The sequence below is a fragment of the Sciurus carolinensis genome, chromosome 16, assembly GCF_902686445.1.
Source record: "Sciurus carolinensis chromosome 16, mSciCar1.2, whole genome shotgun sequence".
NCBI lineage: Eukaryota > Metazoa > Chordata > Mammalia > Rodentia > Sciuridae > Sciurus > Sciurus carolinensis.
In genome coordinates this window covers 10,975,615-10,995,221 of record NC_062228.1, presented here as the reverse complement: position 1 = coordinate 10,995,221, position 19,607 = coordinate 10,975,615, and the positions used below count along the sequence as shown (strand labels likewise).

Sequence of the window (19,607 nt, the reverse complement as noted above, 5' to 3'; positions counted from 1 at the left end):
CGCCCAGAATACGTGCATGCTGGGACTTGTAGTCTTCGATGCTACCTCGCCGCCTTGATGGAGTAAATGTGATTAAATAAAATTACATATCTACGGAAATACAGTTGACTGTCATTATCTGTGGTTTTGTATTTTCAAATTCGATTGCTCACTAAGCATTTTTTTCCCGCAACCCCCAAATCTATAAAGGGCGCTTTCTGGGTTATTCCCGGGCATGCGCAGAATGAACATTTGGAGTCTGCGGAGGTTTAAGTTTCCAGCTGAGATTGAACAAGGCAGAGGCTCCACCTTCGTGGCTCAACTCTCCCTGCTGTAAACAAGAGTCCTTTTCGCCGTCTATCCGGTGCCACTTTTTCCTGCATTTTTGTGCTTTTTGTTGGTCTTTGCTGTTTAAAATGGCCCCCAAGCGTACTGCTGAAGTGCTGTCTCGCGTTCCTAAGCGCAAGAAGGCTGTGATGTGCCTTACGGAGAAAATACGCGTGTTAGATAAGCTCCGTTCGGGCATGAGTTACAGTGCCGTTGGCCGTGAGTTCAATGTTAATGAATCAACAATTCGGTACATCAAGAAAAAGGAAAAGGAAATTCGCCGGTCTGTACGTGAGGCCGCTCCAGAAAGCGCTAAGTTGACGTCCATAGTGCGTGACGAAGCTATGGAAAAGATGGAAAAGCGGCTTAATTTGTGGATTCTTGAGATGACGACCGACAAAAAAAGCATAATGGACAGCATTGTTGTGAGACTGAAAGCCAAAGAGATCTACTGTCACGTTACCCAGGGTCAGAGAAATGTGAAGCCCTTCTCGGCGAGCGCCGGCTGGCTCGCGCGGTTCAAAAGGCGCTACGGTGTGAAAAATGTTAAACTCGCAGGAGAGGCAAGTTCTGCGGATCAGGAAGCTGCGGAAGAATTTAAGAAATACTTGCTAAGTGTTATACAGGAAAAGGGTTATGTGAAAGAGCAGGTTTTCAATGCCGATGAGACGGGCTTGTTTTATAAGGATGTTGGCAAACGAACCTATATAACACAAATGGCCTCTAGAGCCCCTGGCTTTAAGTCCTTCCAAGACCATGCAACCTTGCTATTGTGCACCAATGCCAAGGGTGACTTTAAGTGCAAACCCTTAATGGTGTACAGAGCCCCAAATCCACAAGCACTTAAAGGGAAAAATGTGAACCACATGCCAGTCCATTGGAGGTGGAACAAAAAAGCGTGGATGATGTCTGATTGGTTCCACAATTGCTTCATTCCAGAAGTTGAACATTATCTCCAGGGCAGAAACCTTGCTTTCAAGGTTTTATTAATTTTGGAGAATGCCCCAGTCCACTGCCGTGAAGAAATTGAAAACGCACATCCCAACGTAGAAGTTCTTTTTATGCCTCCAAACACTACATCTCTCATCCAACCCCTCGATCAGGGTATAATAAAAGCTTTCAAGGCACATTATACGAGGGAGCTTTATACAAAAGCTTGGGAGACACTCAAGGCCAACAAGGAAACCACCATGATGGATTACTGGAGATCAGTTACTATACACAACGTTATTGATTATGTTGGCACAGCCTGGGACAGCATCAAGCCAGCTTCTATCAATAACTGTTGGAAAAAAGTTTGGCCAGACTGTGTGGAAAATTTGGAAGGTTTTGAAGGTATTACAGAAAATATAAAGAACAGTGTGAGAAACATAATGCACATCGCGCAGCAAATAAGCGGAGAAGGCTTTGAGGATATGAAGGAAGAAGATGTGGAAGAAATTTTGGCAGAGAAAGCAGTAGAACCCACCAATGAAGACCTGGATGAGATGGCTAAACAAGGCACCGGAGTCAGCGATGATGAGGATGGCAACGAGAGTCAGCCCAAGACTCCAAGAATTGTCCCCCTCACAGCAGCCAAAATATCAGAATGGAATTCTGCCTTGGAAAAAATTTTTAATGACATGGAAGAGTGTGACCCTATGCTTGATCGCAGCCTCAAATTTAAGCGCCTTGCCTCCACTGCATTTGCCCCATATACTGAGATACTTAAAGAAATAAGGCAGAGAGCCAAGCAGACAGAGCTGATGGAATTGTTCAAGCCAGATGGGGAGGGACACCTGCCCACCCCTTCAACTAGTGCCAACAGTCAAACTCCTAAGGTAGAACTGCCAGATGTCGACATGCTATTCTCCTCCTCTTCTGCAGAATAAATTCCACCAAACTCTCCCTTGGTTTTCATGGAGCAAGCCAAGGTTGAGGTTTACACACTGTGTACTGCCCCTCCACATCCTGCAGCTCCATTAACAGTAAGCTTTTAATGTTTTTTAAAACCTTAAATGCATAATCTTTTAACTTTTTCAGGACTTTATTGTATTACTATACTGTACAGTATGTGTTCACAGTACTGGGTTTACTGTGAGAACTGTGCAGTATGTCAGACTGTTTTCTGTACCATGTATATGTACTGTATGTGTATGACTATGAAAAAGTAGTACAATTTCAGTACACAAAAGTACTTTGTACCAAAATGCTGTAATTGAGATTGTTATATTGTAAAGAAATACTGCATATAATTATTTGCAAGAAATAGATGTATTAAATAAGGTGTCTTTGGACAGAAACACACATAAAACAAGGTTATGTACTGATCATTTGATAAAAGCGTTGTGACCAGAAGCTCATAGGTGCCTAAAACCCCAGAGCAGTGGTTCAGTACTTGCTAATGTAGTGTTAGACAAGAGTATAAGTGTAACTACTGTCAATAACTAGAACCCACTGTATTCTAGAATGCAGACATCCACATGGATCTATCTTTCAAGTTGATCCATATTATAGTACAACCATATATAATCTTTACTTTTTCACATGAAACATTTTAATTATAATCCAATTATGGGATGCAGTAATCAGAAGCAAATGCAGATGAGACATCCATGACTGCTGTGCTATTTGTTCCACACTCTGTAAAATGTGAGGGTTTTTTTCAACTGAAAGTTGCTTCTCACTGATACTCTGGACTAGGCTGGATCTAAGTCATCCACCCCTAGAGTGATCTAAATCAGGGAATAGAGTAGGTAAGTAGCTGTGAGTAGAGAACCTACAGGTGGCTGTATACCAGCAAACTTTTTTAAAAACCAGCCTGATTGAGATATAATCCAGATATCAAAAAAATGTGCTTAAAAAGTGTACAACTCAGAAGATTTTCATATATGTTCAAAGCCTTAAGCAATTACCACCCCCAAAAGAAACCCTGCACTCATTAGTCATCCCCCAGTTTTGCCTGATCACCACCAGTATCTGAACATTCCACGTAATAGAATCATACAATGTGTGGACTTTTGTGACATTTTTCTTTCCTTCTCTTTTTGGTACCAGGGATTGCAGCCAAGGGTGCTTAACCACTGAGCCACATCCCAAGCACTTTTTTTTTTTTTTTTTTTTTTTTTTTGAGACAGGGTCTCACTAGGTTACTGACAGCCTCACAAAGTTGCTGAAGCTGGCCTTGAACCTGTGATCCTGCCTCAGCCTCCTGAGTTGCTGGGATTATAGGCAGGTGCCACCATACCTGGCTCTTAACATGACATTTTCAAAGCTCATTTCCTTAGGAACACCTAGAAGAGGAATTGTCATGTAGCTTTACCTTTTGAGGAACTGCCAAGCTGTTTTCCAAAACAGTTTCCCCACACCCTTTCCAACACCTTACGTGTCTGACTGCAGGATATGCAGTTGCAACTGAGTTTTGTTAGTGAGCTTGGGTCTCACTAACCTTGAACTCAAAACCCTCTTTCCCCACTTGCCCAAATCACTGAGATTACAGCCACATACCACTGTCCTGGCTTCTCACTGTAGTTCTTTGGAAACTGAAAGTTCCTCCCCTGTTGTGTCCTGAATACCCATAATCTTGGGGGCTTCTGGTCAAACTGTGTACATATCCTCTGCTCTGCACTTTTGTTGGGTGTTGGAATCATCTTGTCTCTTGAACTGAGTGGTAGTCATGTTAAGTATATATATGTAAAAAGTTATCAAGTTATACATTTAAGGTTTTGTATTCTATTGCCTGTTAAAGCTCAATAAAAAAAGAGTTAGAATGGATGGGCAGTCCCCGGCCGGACAACCTATGTCTACAATGTCAGCAACTGTGCCAGTCATTTTATGACTATGAGGTCAACTACTCAAATTGGATAATCCAACTTGCTGAAAATGGCAGAACAGAAAGAGATTTATTATGTCACAAAGGTCATTAAATTAGCCTAATCTGGAGTAATCTCTTCAGGTAGGCTTACTATTGAAATTATTAATTTTTCACACACTTTATCAATATTCAACCATCTCAGCAGAGAATCATGCAAATAAACATGGTAATACATGGCCCACAATGTGGAGTTAAGGGATCAAATGCATATGTAAATACAGCTTAATCACACCTCTGAACAAGAATTTTCTTATAAATTAGTAAAAAGTTGAACTATAAAGTTCAACATACACGTTAAATACTGTTACTAAAAATACCAAAAACTAAAGTCACACAACTTTATTACAAAAGATTAAACTCATTAGCCACTGAAAAAGAAATGCAGTTCCAACTCACAGGATTTAAAGTAATTCTTTATTGATAAACATTTACACTTGAATTAGAAATGTCAGTAGAAAAATAAAATTTAAATAATTTTCTATCATACAAAGATTTGATCCTTTTGACCATAGAGTAAGTGAAATAACCTAATACAAAATGTTATGCTGATTTTGGTCACAACCAGCCTTACAGAATGTACAAAAAGAAATGCAAGTTCACAAAACGTTCTGCATGTTGATTACTGATGGCACCAGGGCTTCACATTCCAGGAAATGGTTCCTCGGGGATGGGCGGTGTGTGCTGCAGTGTAGTAAGAACATTATACAAAGCAGAGCAATCAGAAGGACATTGGAATCAAAAGTCAACATACCACTGAAAACTTAAAAGACATACAGATGGATTTAAAGTTCATTATTTGCAAGAACTGTTTCTTGTTAGTTTAAACATTTCATGAGAATTAGTATCTTGCTGCAAAAAAAAAAAATAATAACACAGAGAAAGATCTTTCTCATAATATTCATTATACTTTTGTTTTCAACTTAAGTTCACAAAATACCTTTACCCCAGAATCCTATTAAAGAATCAAGAAATCAGCTTTAATGGTTGGGGGCTGCCTCCCCACATTAAAAAAGGGGTGGGGGCAGTAGAAGCACAGCTGGGGGAGTGGTGGTTACATGTGTCTCTAAGAAAGTCAGTTGTTGGCAAAAATTCTCAAAAAACTATATAAGGTAAAATGTTCAACATAAATGCCAACATTCTTCATCTGAGCAACTACCTGCAAATAAATCTGTATTTGTGACAAGGAAGAGAGAAAGAAAAAGGGAGGAAAAGAGAAAACCAAAGTAGAATACATTCTTTGTTTAGCATTCAAAAGTTTTTCCCTGAAAACATTTCAAGCTACACAGCTCAATCTATATGTTTATTCACAAGAATATGCTTCACATACTGGGATGGAGGAAACATTTAACAATTTGAAGATACAATTTATATTTAAGTTTTTAAAGAGTAATAATCAAACAAGAAACAGGTGGAAATAGCTTTCAAAATGCCTAAATTTTTGTCTTGGCTCTAAAAAAATAAAGTACTAACATTTTAATCATGGATCAATATGCTCAAAAATGAGATTTCAGGGGGAAGGACCCAACTACTGGCCCACATGTTTGTGACATATCCAAAAGTATGTTTTAGGCAAGAAAGAAGCATTCTTCAGTAGAGATGATCAAAACCATTTCCCATAAGAAGGGGTATAATACCCAGATTTCTTAAACCGAAAACTGTAATTTTTAAATATTTGTGGGAAGAAAGATTTGAGCTTCTTTTTTTGCAGTACTGAGGCCTGAACCCAGGAGTGTTCTACCACTGAGCTACCACCCCAGTCTTTTTCACTTATTTTGAGACAGAGTCTCACCAAGTTCTCTGGACAGGACCTGAACTTGTGATCCTTCTGCCTCAGCCTCCTGAGTCACTGGGATTACAGGCATGTACCACCATGCCCAGCTTAGATTTGAGTTTTTTGTGGGGGATTTTGAAAGGAAATTTAGCTGTACTCAATTTGACAAGTGGTCTAATTTGTTAAAAGAAAATGTCCATTTAATTTTGCAATTCCTTTATAATTTTTCTCTATAACTTTCACTGGCAAAATGTCCTCCTGGCTACTTCTAATCAGAAGCCAGAGTGCATTTTGTTTTAAATGGAATAGATTCATGTGCATATGACCTCATGAGTTGTTAGCCTTAATCTCATAATGAAAGTTCTCCTTTTTTTAAAAATGTCAAAGTTAAGGATAGAGAGAGGGAAAGTGCTGGGGAGTGATACTGGCCAAATTATATTGTTATATTGTGTGCACATACAAATATGTAGCAACAAATCCCAACATGTACAACTATAATGCACCAATAAAAATGTAAAAAGAGAAAAAAAGTCAGGGTTAATTATCAGAAGTTATTTTGAAAACAGGTAACAACATTGATTGTATCTATATATAACAGTTTAGGTGGTAAGGATCAAGTTACTTAATTTTTGCAATCCTTTCCCTTTTGAAGGTCACAGTTTTCAGGCCTTTTAATAAAAAAGAAAGACAGCAAGATAAAAATTAAAATAGCTAAAACTGAGTTCATAAAACCTGATATTTAATTCTCCTTAAGGTATAAATTCTCTTGAATAAAAGTATAAAGGGCAGAATGGGGACAGATTTGAAAGTCAAACTTTAGGCACTTAGTGGGAGCTGATACTGCACAAGTGGGCTGAAGAGCCACCACCAGGTAAACACACAAGACTAAAGAATCGGGCTGGGGATATAGCTCAGTTTGTAGAGTGCTTTCCTCGCATGCACAAGGCCCTGGGTTCAATCCCCAGCATCACAAAAGAAAAAAAAAAGACTAAAGAATCAATTATCAATAACTCCAGCTTCAGCTGTATTTCTATAATTTTCTGAAGTCATCAATAAATCCCAGTCGCTAATAAAATCTATAGCAGAATGTTTTAAGTATCTTATTCATGTCTCAGCATCGGGAGAGTATTCTAAACAATCTTGCTTAAAATTTTCAACTCAGCTGCTTAAAAAGGTATATATATTTCTAATTAAACTAAATAAAATTAGTCAAAATAAAAGCATTAGGAATAAGTATAGGAATTCTTTTTTTTTAAAGTGTCAGCCAGGTGTAATGGGGCATGCCTGTAGCCCCAGCTTCTCAGGAAGCCCAGGCAGGAGGATTACTTGAGCCCAGGCATTTGGGGCCAGCAAGCCCACATAGCAAGACCCTGTCTCTTAAAAAAAAAAAAAAAAAAAAAAAAAAAGTCAAAGTCAATTAGCTAGCTTCTTTTGATCAAATAAAAAAACCCAACTCACATCTCTCAAAATATTAAAAAATCAGGTCAAGATAATAATACATAAAATGTCACATTCTCACCAGTTATCTATTTTAACAGTGGAACCAAAGCCACTACTTAAGTTATACTTCAATTTATTTCCTACTATATTTCACCAAATTTGCTATCAAAGCTATACTCAGCCAAAACTTAGTTGGCTTTACTGTCATGAAGATACAGTGAAAGAAGAGTTTGCCAAATTTTAATCAAGATTAGATTAACTAAGATTTTAATGCAGCATACTGTTCATGTGAAATACACCTATATTGCCCAGTTTCTGTGAAATATACAACATTCACGAAATATGTATTTTCTCACCAAATTTAGTAAGGGATATTCCAGTGTAAGGGAGGCCAACCCAAAGGCACAGCTGGCCTGTCTTAGGTAAAGGTATGTGTGTAAAACTTAATCTACAAAAAAGAAGGCCAAGAAACTTGTTTTGGTTGAGAATGATAGTTCAAAAAGATCTTCAACTGCTGAGCTTCAAACTGAAGAAAGATCTGAAATGTTCTTCACATTCCTGTTGAACCAAGTTGCTTCCACTTGAAGAAATAAAAAACACTACCCTCCATCATGTATTCTGAGGATTCTAGAAAATGTGGGTTGGATATCACAGCATAAGGGTGTGTGCTATAGAGTAGCTAAAATCCGTAAAAAGGAGACCACCACTACACAGAATGTCTGTCCAGTGCCCAAAGTCAAGGCTTCAAATGGTATCATCTCCTTCCCTGCTGCTCGGTAAACTCCAGCAATTGCTGCACCTGGTTTGAAAATTCAAGTACATTGAAGAAAAAAAAAAAAAAAATGAGGTCAACAAAATCATGAAGATATATAGCACTTAAAATTCTACTGTAAGTAGAATGTTCCAAATTTTTTACATTAAAATTTAACTACTATAGAAATGTTTTGTTTCCCCTATTTCCACTGATCACCCAAGGTTTTATTGTTGTTTGTTTTTTCAAGGCAAGGTCTCACTATGTTGCCTAGGTTGGCCTCAAACTTGTAATTCTCATGCCTCAGTCTCCAAGACTATTCTAGTTACATATTCTTTACATGGTTTGCAAATCACTGAACTGTGATTTTAGATGTGGACTCCATAAAACTCAGTCCCCTAGATTTACTGAGTAGAATAATCTGGAAGTAATAAGATCACAAAGCCAGCAATTTCTTCATGACCTGTGAACTCAAAAACATCTCCTGATTCCAGTGCCAATTAGCCCCATGTCCAGCATTTAAGAGGTACCTAATAAATTCCTGGCAATAAATGACAATCTTCTGAGTGAGACTGAGCAAGAAATGTTCAGGCCACAGGGAATCCCTGCTCCACCTTGTTATGTTCAGGGTTCCCTTCAAGAAGCGGAAGAGTAGTAGGGAGGTAAAGGAAGAAAAAAGGACCTAGTCTAAGCCACAAAGTTCTTAAAGGGCACAAAAGCAGAGACACTTAAGGGTTCTGCTTTAGTCTCATGCTATTAACTTTTCCTACACTAGTCACTGTAATTTCCTAGAAATTAAGAACAAAAAATCAAAAACACCTGTCTCTACTCAGATATCCACCTGAGTTGCTATAGAGACTCAGCATTATACTAAGAAAAATCAACATTTCATTAGTTTGTAAAGGACAGATCCTCATTTCCAGATGGCACCCCTTCACACGCTCCCAACAACTTTCTCCTTAGTCACAGAGTGTTTACTCATTCAAGTATTTATTTTCAGAACATTTCTTTGTCTTGTAAGGTGTGGTCCCTATTCTAAAGGTATTTAGAGAACACAAGACAGAAACAGTTTTTTAGTAATTCAAGATAATATGAAGTATCTCAATCAAATGTTTTCACCTTTGGGTGGGAGGTGTTGCTCAAGGTCATGGGTTTGATTCCCAGCACCACAAAAAAACAAATCTACACATTTCATAAATGTGATATGAAAACATATTAACATATATGAACATGAAGAATAATTAACCAAAAGCTGGTTGCCTTGAACATTTGATACCTCCACTGGTATTCAGTATCACTAATTTCTGAAAGCACATCTCATTGGGCCTCTTTGTAACATGGCTTCCACAAAAGAGTGAGATGGGTGGAAAGAAGCTTTGAACTGGGTCCTAAAGTGGGATTTATTTATTTTTATTTTTTCATTTTTTGGTACCAGGGATTGAACCCAGGGGTACTTAACAATTAAGCCACATTCCCAGCCCTTTTTATTATTTTTTGTACCATGACATGGTCTCAATAAGTTGCTGAGGCTGGCTTTGAACTTTCAATCCTCCTACCACAGCCTCCCCAGTCACTGGGATTCCAGGCGTGTGCCACCATGCCTGGCAGTATTATCCCTATTTTACTGATAAGAAAACTGAGACTGGTCCCTGGGCCAGTAATCCAGTGTAGAAACTGCAGCAGAGGTCTCTACAACTGCAGCTGGTGTTGCCATCAACACCGAGAAACTGGGTCACACTGCCTCAAAACAAAATAAAAGCAAAGCAACAAACAAACAAAAACCCTTAAGTCAAAGAGACCAATAGAAATTCCTGCTTAAAGCTTGAGGTTTAAATTCACAGGGATAAAAATAAAGTGACAAGTTAGTGGGATCATTAAAGGTTTCTGTATGTTTTATGAATATATTTATGTTTATATGTATACCTAAAAAAACACCAAAATGCAAACCATAGTGCTTATTAACATAAATCATAATTTTTTATTTTGCTTATAGTTTGCAATTTATATAAAACATGTCTATATGCTATTGTGTATGAGCTTAAAAATAATTTAAACTTATTCTTGTCCCTGTAATTATGTCCTGTGACATGAACCAAAGTCAAAGAACAAAACAAAAAGAAAGCGCAGGTTTAAAAATAACTGATGGATAAAATATCCATGTTTCTTCAGTTATTTTTGAGAAAGTCCTAAGGGGTAGGGGGGCAGGAAATAACCAGAACACAAATCAGGTAGTCAAAGATTAGGCAAACAAAGAATGTTTAGGAGTAAGAAAACACAGTACACTAAGGAATAGGACCTATGGTTAAAAGAGCCTCTTTAGTATTCAGTATTTAGTATTTAGTATTCTTATCTTATTACACAGATAAGTCTCTAAAATGAGTCCTGATATTAACTGACTTATCACATTAAACGTTTTTGACTGGTATTTTAAGTCTGACATACTTGTCAAGATTCCAGCAGTAATTGGTCCCACGATGCCCATCAACAGGATGCTTACAGACATGAACCTACCATATTTGTGATGTCTGAGGGTGAAGAGGGCCAATAATCCAGCAGGGACATGAAAGAAGAGGGAGGACACCAGTGCCCACAGGAACACACCATACCACATCTCTGTGAGGGAAAAGAAAGGCAGGCTGAGAATCACTCACCTTCCCAGGCAATCACCACAAATGGGCCTCGTCGTACCCAGTTACTTCATTTTCAAAATTGTTCAGTTGCACTATAGGTTGATCAGTCATATATCCAAATACTGATGGTTTTAGCAGGTTCAGCAAATGACCACTCACAGGCCACCACCTGTTTCTGTACATAAGGACTTATTTGAATCCACTAAAAAACTATAAACATCAAAACTTCTTTAAACCCACCTCTGTTCATTTAAGCATTGTCTATGACAGTCTTCCACATTCAAGGGCAAAGCTGATGATATGGTTTGGATACGAGGTTCCCCCCAAAAGCTCTGGTATCAATGTAGAAATGTTCAGATGTGAAACGTTAGGATTATGAGGGCTATAACTGAATCAGTCCATTCCAACTTGAATGATCTGACTGGGCATTAACTATAGCAAGGTGGCATGTGGCTGGAGGAGGTGGTCACTGGGGGTGCACCTGGAAGGGTCCATCTTCCCTGCAGTGCCCACACTCCCTTCCTGACCCTGCCCGAGCTGAGCAGCTTCTCTGCCAGGCCCTTCAGCCATGATGTACTTCTGCCTCACTTGGGCCCAGAGCAAAGGACTTGGCCAGCCACAAACTATAGCTCTAGAACCATCGGCTAAAATAAACTTTTCCTCCTCTAAGTTGTCAGGTATTTTGGTCACAGTGATGAAAAGCTGACTAACACAGCTGGATAACAGGGACAGAGACCACATGGCCTGCAATCCCTACAAGTATTTACTTTCTAGCTCTTCACAGAAAAGGTTCACCAACCCCTGCCAAGCTACTTCCAGCCTCAAACTGAAAAACCATCTAGATCCGTAAAAAAACCTAAATAATTTTTCAACCATGCAAAGCACAAACCCAAATACCAAAACTGAATAGGCTGATATGCAGCCGATGCCTGTTGCCCTTTCCCGTCTTCAATTATCCAGTCTTCTAAAATGGAAAAGCTATACAATTATATTCATTCAACAGTCATCTTAAAGACAATGAGTAAATATCAAGCCATGGCCTGCTATTAGGGTAGCAAAGCTCTTTATTTTTTTGTACCAGGAACTGAACCCAGGGATGCCTAACCACTGAGCCACATATCCAGCTCTTTTCATTATTATTATTTTTTAGTATTTCATTTTTTTTAGTTGTAGGTGGACACTACACCTTCATTTATTTATTTTTTATGTGGTGCTTAGGATCGAACCCAGTGCCTCACACGTTCTAGGCAAGCACTCTACCACCAAGCCACAACCTCAGTTCTATTATTACTATTTGGGTACTGTGACGGGTCTCACTAAGTGGCTGAAGTTGGCTTTGAACTTGCAACCATTCTGCCTCAGCCTCCCAAGTCACTGGGATTACAGGCGTGCACCACTGCATCCTTCAGGATACCAAAGCTCTTCAAGCTGAAAAATAAATACCAGAAAATATAAACGTTTTGTCTTGAAGACAAATGGCAAGTAAGTGATAAGGCAGGTTAGAAGAGCTGGTTCCTAGGGAGAGCATCTATCCACTCTTAAGATGACTGAAATTCAGGCACCCTCCCCCAACCCTTTTTTGGGGCTGGGGATTGAACCCAGGGCCTCATGAATGATAAGCACACACTCTACCACTGAGCTGTGAGCTACACTCGAAGCCCACGTCGAAATAGTTGATTACCAATTACGTATTAAAAAAAAACTGCACCAACTGGATGCAGTGACACATGCCTGTAATCCCAAAAGCTCAGGAGGTTAAGGCAGGAGCAACTTAGGCAACTTAGTGAGGCCCTAGGTAACTCAGTCAGACATTGTCTCTAAACAAAATATTTAAAGAGGGCTGGGGATGTGGCTCAGTTGTTAAGTGCCCTGCGTTCAATTCCCAGTACCAAAAAAATCCCAAAAAACAGAAACAAAAAACTTGTATCAGGCTCCTTAGAAAACACACTAGCTATCCTCATAAGCTATCCACAGGTGCTCAGCCTAACCCAGCAGGGTTTCTCCATCAAGTCCTACTTCCATTTCCCCTGGAACAGCATCTCTGCCAGCCTCAGCAACTTAAGGCGACCCTGTAAAAATAACAGGCCTATTTTAGTGCTCTGCAAATTCTATTAAAAACACATTTAAAGCCGGGCATGGTGGCACATGCCTGTAATCCCAGTGGCGTAGGAGCCTGAGGTACTAAACAACTCAGTGAGACCCTGTCTCTACATAAAATACAAAAAAAAAAAAAATAGGGCTGGAGATGTAGCTCAGTGGTTCAATCCCTGGTACCAAAAAACAAACAAACAAAACACATTTAAATCATGAAATATGAAGTATAAAGTGATTTAATACTCACATCCCAAGCTTAAAAAATTAAGTAAATATTATACAGAAATACAAATAGTAGCTCAGTGTCCCAGGGTTCAATCCCCAGTACTAAATAAATAAATATCTGATAGGATTGTGACATTGTAAGAAGAGGGATTCCAATCTCTAAGAAGAGAGATGATCCTAATCTCTTTCTTTCCCTTTCTCTTTCTCTCTCCCTCCCCCGACCCTCGTGCCATGTGAAGATACAGCAACAAGGCAGCCTCCTGCAAGCCAGGAAAGCAGGCCTAACAGAACCTGACAAGGGTGGCAACCCCATCTCAAGACTTTCAGCCTCCAGAACTGAGAAAACAAATGTCTGCTGTTTAAGCAATTTATGGTATTTGTGTCCTTAACACCAGCATGAGCTAAGACACCATTCCCACCTCCCCTGGAGCATGGCACCTGCCAAGCAGACCCACTACACTAAAACCCACATTCCAACTCCTCTAAAAGCTTAAAGGCCAATTTGTAAACAGGTTATAGCAGGTCGGCACTTCCCTGAGTTTCAGAGGGGGGAAGCATACCGAACCCCTACAGCCCTGAGCCACATCCACCTGCTACTTCAGTGTCTACATATTTTATATAGTGCCACTTAAGTCACTTCAAGTAGTAAAAAAAGATTTTATTCGATGAGTAGTGCAGTTTATAAAAGCACTTTTTTGATGGATGGGATTATTTCAGGACTCTAATTGCAAAGGCAAACTATATAAATCTATAAAAAGCTTTTTTAAAACCTAAGTGATTTCCCTTTAATCTATTGCACCTTAATTTTCCATCTATTTAATAGCTATTTATTGATTGCCATATAGCACTTTCATCTCCCTGGCTCAATACACTGTCAAAAATATTTGTCTACATATCTTACAGTATTCCTTGCTCACTGCTTCAAATCAAGTGCATTATCTTCAGTTCTGTTTACCCTGGCAGCTATGTTGGTCTGTTCTGTACTGCTCTAACAGAAATTTTTTGGCTCACGGTTCTGGAAGCTGAGAAGTTTAGGACTGAGAAGCTACATCTTACAGTCAAGTGTGGTAGTACATGCCTATAATCCCAGCAACTTGGGAAGAGGAGGATGGCAAATTTGAGGCCAGTCTCAGCAACTTAGTGAGACCCTACCTCAAAATTTTAAAAAAGGGGGCTGGGACTGTGGCTCAGTGGTAGAGCGATTGCCTCATATGTGTGACTCACTGGGTTCAATCCTCAGTACCACATAAAATGAATAAAGGTATTGTGTCTGTCTAGAACTAAAAAAAAAAAAAGGGCTGTGGCTACAGTTCAGTGCTACAGCACCCCTGCATTCCATCCCTACATCCTAGTACAGGGGGTGGGGGACACATCTGGTAAGGGCATTCATGCTGTGTCATAACATTGCAGAAGTGTCAGACTGAGGGGAAGAGAGATGGACAGAGTGCAAGAGGGCCAAACCTGCCAGGTGTGGTGGTGTACACCTGCAACCCCAGCGACACAAAGGCCAAGACAGAAGAATTCCAAGTTCAAAGACAGTTTTAGCAACTTAAGAGGACCCAAGCAATTTTGCAAGACCATGTCTCCAAATAAAAAAAATTTAAAAAGGGCTGGGGATGTTAAGTGCCCCTGGGTTCAATTCCTAGTACCATTTTTTTTTTTTTTTTTTTTAAAGAGCTAGGGATGTAGCTCAGTAGTACAGTGTCCCTGGGTTCAATACCCAGTACCAAATGAAGATTATGAGCCACCACACCTGGTTTAAAGTCAGTGTTCTAAGTACACCACATCGGTCCTGGGGATGAGAGTCCTACTGGACCCTCCAACTCCATGCTGGAGTCAAACTGCCTGGAGGTTCATCACCCAGCAACCTGCATCTCTCCACTATCCAATGGAGACCCATCTCTTGATAAATCCCATCTACCTGCAAGGAGATCTGTCTGTCCCCTCCCTTCCTAACAACAACAACTTGCTTTTGAAACTCCCACCACCCACTGTGGTCTGTCACCTCTCTCCTGACACTACTGCCAGCTGGCCCACTTATCCCTGGCCTGTCTCACCCCTCTCTTGGTCCAGGTCTGGTCAGACCTTGTTTGTCCTGATGTGACCTTGCATCTTTTCTCCACACAAGGCCAGTCACTGTTATTGGAGTCAGGTTTCTTATAGGGGTGATGAACATATTTTCAAACTGAATGTGGTGATAGCTGTACAACTCTGAAATATACTAAAACCCACTGACAAAAAAGCAAGTCAGATCATCCCTTCTTCCTCCTCTACTCAAGTCCTCCAAGACTGCCCTCCAGGATCTGACCTCATCTCCTCTCTTCCTATCCCACATTCCACTCAGGCACACTGGATGTCTCCTAGTCTACGCAGAACCCCACATTTAGAAAAACTGGCTGACTTCACCTACTTGTTTGACCTGGAACATAAGGTCAGAAAAGGGAACAGCGCCAGCTGAAAGGAGCCTCTGACTCTGGAGCCCCCTTGCCTACACTTCGGTTTTCCTCGCTTCCTTCCGATCTCTGCTCCAATGTCATCATCAAGGCCTTCCTGCTCCACTGATGTAAAGCTTTCCACATCCCCTTACACATACACAGCCCGCCACTTCCTATGCCCCTGTCACACACACTCACCACTAGCTATTCCATTCCATTCTTTCTCTTTCCCCATTGGGATGAGAGTTCTAAGTGGAAGGGACTTTGTTTTGTTCACCAAGGCTAAAAATGGTGCCCAGGAAACAACAGGCACACAACAGACACTGAAAAAACATTTGTTGAATAAATGAAGAAATGACAGGTCCAAATGTGACCCTTTTTTTTTTTTTTTCTGGGTGTGACCCATTCTTGATTCCAGCAGCAGCAAAAGCAAAACAGTGCTGGGTTTCAGTTTATTATCACAAAATACACTTTGCCATTGATTTAGTGAACTTATCTTCAGAAGATGAATGCCACTCCTGACACAAGATCTACCTTCCTGGTATTCAAATTTGTTAAAAATGACAACAAAGCCAGGCACAGTGGGGCATGCCTGTAAGAAGGCTGAGGCAGGAGGATCAAGAGTGCAAAGCCAGCCTCAGCAAAGGCAAGGCGCTAAGCAACTCAGTGAGACTCTGTCTCTAGATAAAATACAAAATAGGGATGGGGATGTGGCTTAGTGGTAGAGCAATTGCCTCGTATGTGCCACTGAGTTCAATTCCTGGTACCGCCCCCATCAAAAAAAAAAAAAAAAAAAAGATAACAAATAAGAAGGAATAAGAAGAGTTAGGCAGAAATCTAAAAGCCTAAGTTGGAAATGAGGGTTAAAAAAAATCAATTCAAAATTTCCTGGTAAAGATAAACCACAGAGTATTTCAGAGCAATGACTTTACTATAATGAGCTGGCATAAACTGCAAAGCAACCTTTTCTATTTTTCTGGATCAAAATAGAAGGGATGCCAGATTCAGGACACTGAATGACATTCATGGTGAGCAGGGTTTGCTACCTCAAACATGGTCAAACTTCTTGCACCCATTACACCAAGCATAACAGCTAAGGATGAGACATAGCCGGGAGGACATGCACTTACCACCACATTTTGATCACCGAACTTGAGGTCAAGGGCTATGCTTCATATACATACTTGGCCAAATGTATTTGTGCTGAATGAATGACCCCTTGTAATCAATACCCTCACATATCCATAGCAGCAATGGTAAACTCAAGAACATGTTGCACTTTATTATTTTCAGAACCATTTCTGAGAGCAAAACAATTTCCACTGCAACAGATTCTTTACTATGACATAACTATTGTCCCAGATCCCTTATCTCAATCTTTTCTTAAAGGGAACTAAAAGCCAGACAGACTGGATAGGACATTCCATTCCAAAGTATCACCCACATATGATGTTTAATTATGAAAGGATTAAGGTATCCTTAGGTGGAGAGATGTGACAGACATCATCTTCGAAAATGATCAAAGTTACCATTAACAATAAAGGTACACACTTACATTATCACCTGATACGATGCACAAGCAAGTGTAAAATATCACCTCTTCTGACCAAAAATGTTTAATCTGAATCAATTCATGAGGAAAAATCAACATAGAATGTAGACACTCTACAAAACAACTGGCTTAGATTGTTCAAAAGTATTAGTTTCAAGAAACTGAAATAAAAATAGAAGAACTAAGTTAAATGAGACTAAAAAGACATGACAACTAAATGCAATGTGCGATCCTTGATCATATGCCCCCCAAAAGGGGGGGGCATTTGATCAATTGAGGGGAGATTTAAGTAAGGCCTATACATTAGATAACATTATTTGATCAATGTTAAATATCTTAAGAGTGACAGGAATTTTGTAGCTATAAAAGAAAATGCCCTTGTTTTAGAAGATACATGCTAAACTGCCATGACTTCTGCAACTTCATTTAAAAGAGCTCCAAAGAAAGTTAAAACATGATGTGTGTGCACATATATTTACAGAAAAATTCAAAATAGTCATGCACCCCCATGTTTCAGTCAATGACAGACAAAATATATAATGGTGGTCTCATAAAATTATAATATAGCCTAAGTAACTAGTAGACTGAACCATTTAGATTTGTAAGGTACACTGATAATCACAAAACTGCTTAATGAAAGAAAAACTGGAGAATGGCCAAATTATATTGTGATATTGTGTGCATGTACAAATATGTAACAATAAATCCCACCATTATGTACAACTATAATGCACCAATAAAAAATTTGGAAAAAAGATTTTCAATTTAAAAAAAAAACTGCTTAACAAGCCCCAGTTAAGTGATGTATGAATATATCACTGAATCTAAGCATATGGGCATTTGCTATACTAGTCTTTCAATTTTTCACAAGGTTTGAAAATTTCCTAAGTTAAGTTGGGGAGAAAATAAGGAAACAAAAACAGAGTAACCTAGTCACAGTAGTGTATGAACATTTCAGTTTTTGGACAGGGTCTCCAAAATGTTGTTTATTTTTGTTTTCAGGGTCAGTTGTGGTTCTAATACCTTTTGAAACAACTTGAGCTGCCAGATTCTCACTTTAGACATGATTACAAAAACTAACATCTTCATTCGCCCCAACACAGATTATTATGTTTGCTACTTCACCAACCTGTGAGGCAATAGTGCTAGACAGGTGATACGCAGCAAGTCCCAGGTGTCAACTGAATGGCGCCTGCCAGTGGCTGCCCAGTAGATGAGAAATCACAGATGCTTTGTTTAGGACTGCAGTCAGCAACTCCATCCGCCTTCCCTTTGCACTGTGTCAGGTCCAGTTCTCTCACTGATTATCTCTCAAGATATCAGTCAACTTTGTCGGAGAACCTCCAACTCCCCCTTCAATAGCCACTGGTCTGTCTTCTGACCTTTAAAGGTTCAATACAAGTAACTATGCCCTCTCCTCTAAGTTTTTATTAATCTTCCGAAAGGAGGTAATTCCTCCTCCTCTCTGAGTACTAACAAATCTATTTTGTATTACAACTTTGAAACTCCCCTTCCCCCAGGACTAGCAGACGCTCAGGCGGGGGTAAGAGGAGTTAAAAAGCCACTGTCAAAGATCTAGAAAGCGTGGGTGGGAGAATCTGCAACAGGTTTCAGAACCTGATTCCCAGGAAGACAAACTGGAGGAGGGGGTGGGTTTGGACTGGGTACCAGCGATCAGCAGCCGGGCTCCTGGAAAGGGGCTGAGCTACAGGCTAGAGACAAAGGAGAGGTGAGTTCTGACCGCTGCTCGGTCAGGCCGGGACAACCGAGCCGAGGTCCCTGCAACAGCAGGCCAGGCGCCATTCCGCGCCGCCAACCAGCCGGGCGCGACTCTGAAGCGGGCGAGTTCGAAACTGCAGAGCCAAGATCAGTGCCTCCGGCCTCCGGTCTCCGGGTCCACCTGCGGCCGCTCCCTCCGACCTCAGTCCCCGCGCGGGCACCGAGTGACAGGGCCCCGGGGACGTGCGAAGACTTGCGAGGACGTGGCCGGAGAAGGGGCTGCGGGAGCCTGAACCTCGCTCGGGGAGAGGAGGTCGCAGCCCGCCGGCCGGACGCACAGTGCGCAGGCGCGGGGCGGGGCCGTACCTGGGAAGGAGCAGAGAGAAGTGGAGTTGGGGCACAGGGTCCCGTTGCCCACCCGCGGCACGAGCTTCAGGCTGAGGATCTGCTGCAAGAGTCCGGCCGAGCCCCCGCTGCCGCCGCTCCCCTCGCGCTCCATCCCGCCGCCATTCACCGCAGAAAGATGTGGGGAGAGCGTCCGAAGTGCTGCACGGCCTCGCTTGCCGCACCTCAGCCGACTCAGCGTCACCTTCGGTCGAGGCCTTCTTCCCCCCACCCCAACGGCGTGGCCAAGAGATAGTTCCTCCTTCCAATCACAGAGCGCCGCCAGATGGAAGGGGCGGGGCGAAGGTTGTCTCCGCCTTTGACGTTGCGTACGGCTCGCACGGGTTACGCCCCCTACTGGAGCAATCTCCTGCTCCTTTGGGGTGGGTGGGATTCTGCCCTTCTCTACAGCGCCACCTATAAGAACATAGGGCAATTGCATAGGTC

The 19,607-nt window shown here is 40.9% G+C and overlaps 2 protein-coding genes across 5 annotated transcripts; one reads left to right on the top strand and one right to left on the bottom strand.

The window, feature by feature from the left end:
- The first annotated feature begins 395 nt into the window (after positions 1-395).
- On the top strand, positions 396-2,177 carry LOC124967032 (tigger transposable element-derived protein 1). The gene has a single exon (XM_047528980.1). The coding sequence runs from the start codon at positions 396-398 to the stop codon at positions 2,175-2,177; it is 1,782 nt and encodes a 593-aa protein (XP_047384936.1).
- A 5,139-nt stretch (positions 2,178-7,316) lies between these two features.
- Tmem170a (transmembrane protein 170A) lies at positions 7,317-19,405 on the bottom strand. Of its 4 annotated transcripts, none has more exons than XM_047529556.1 (3): positions 19,143-19,405; positions 10,633-10,734; positions 7,317-8,169 (listed from the first exon to the last, which is right to left on the bottom strand). In XM_047529556.1, exons 1-3 carry the CDS (start codon positions 19,273-19,275, stop codon positions 8,039-8,041), a joined length of 366 nt encoding a protein of 121 aa, XP_047385512.1. In that variant the 5' UTR covers positions 19,276-19,405; the 3' UTR covers positions 7,317-8,038. The 4 variants fall into 4 exon arrangements, with proteins under 4 accessions (XP_047385512.1, XP_047385511.1, XP_047385513.1 ...); XM_047529555.1 differs by having other exon boundaries at positions 10,564-10,734; positions 19,143-19,403; XM_047529557.1 differs by lacking the exon at positions 19,143-19,405 and adding an exon at positions 18,187-19,133 and having other exon boundaries at positions 10,564-10,734.
- Between the last annotated feature and the right edge of the window lie 202 nt (positions 19,406-19,607).

What these genes read in the sequence shown, in the direction of transcription:
- Tmem170a (XM_047529555.1), bottom strand. Translation starts at nt 19,275, where the DNA reads ATGGAGCGCGAGGGGAGCGGCGGCAGCGGGGGCTCGGCCGGACTCTTG. An exon ending in TTCTCTCTGCTCCTTCCCAG is followed by an intron (nt 10,735 to 19,142) that starts GTACGGCCCCGC and finishes TTTCCCTCACAG; the next exon opens with AGATGTGGTATGGTGTGTTC. An exon ending in TACTGCTGGAATCTTGACAA is followed by an intron (nt 8,170 to 10,563) that starts GTATGTCAGACT and finishes TTTTCAAACCAG; the next exon opens with GTGCAGCAATTGCTGGAGTT.
- LOC124967032 (XM_047528980.1), top strand. Translation starts at nt 396, where the DNA reads ATGGCCCCCAAGCGTACTGCTGAAGTGCTGTCTCGCGTTCCTAAGCGC.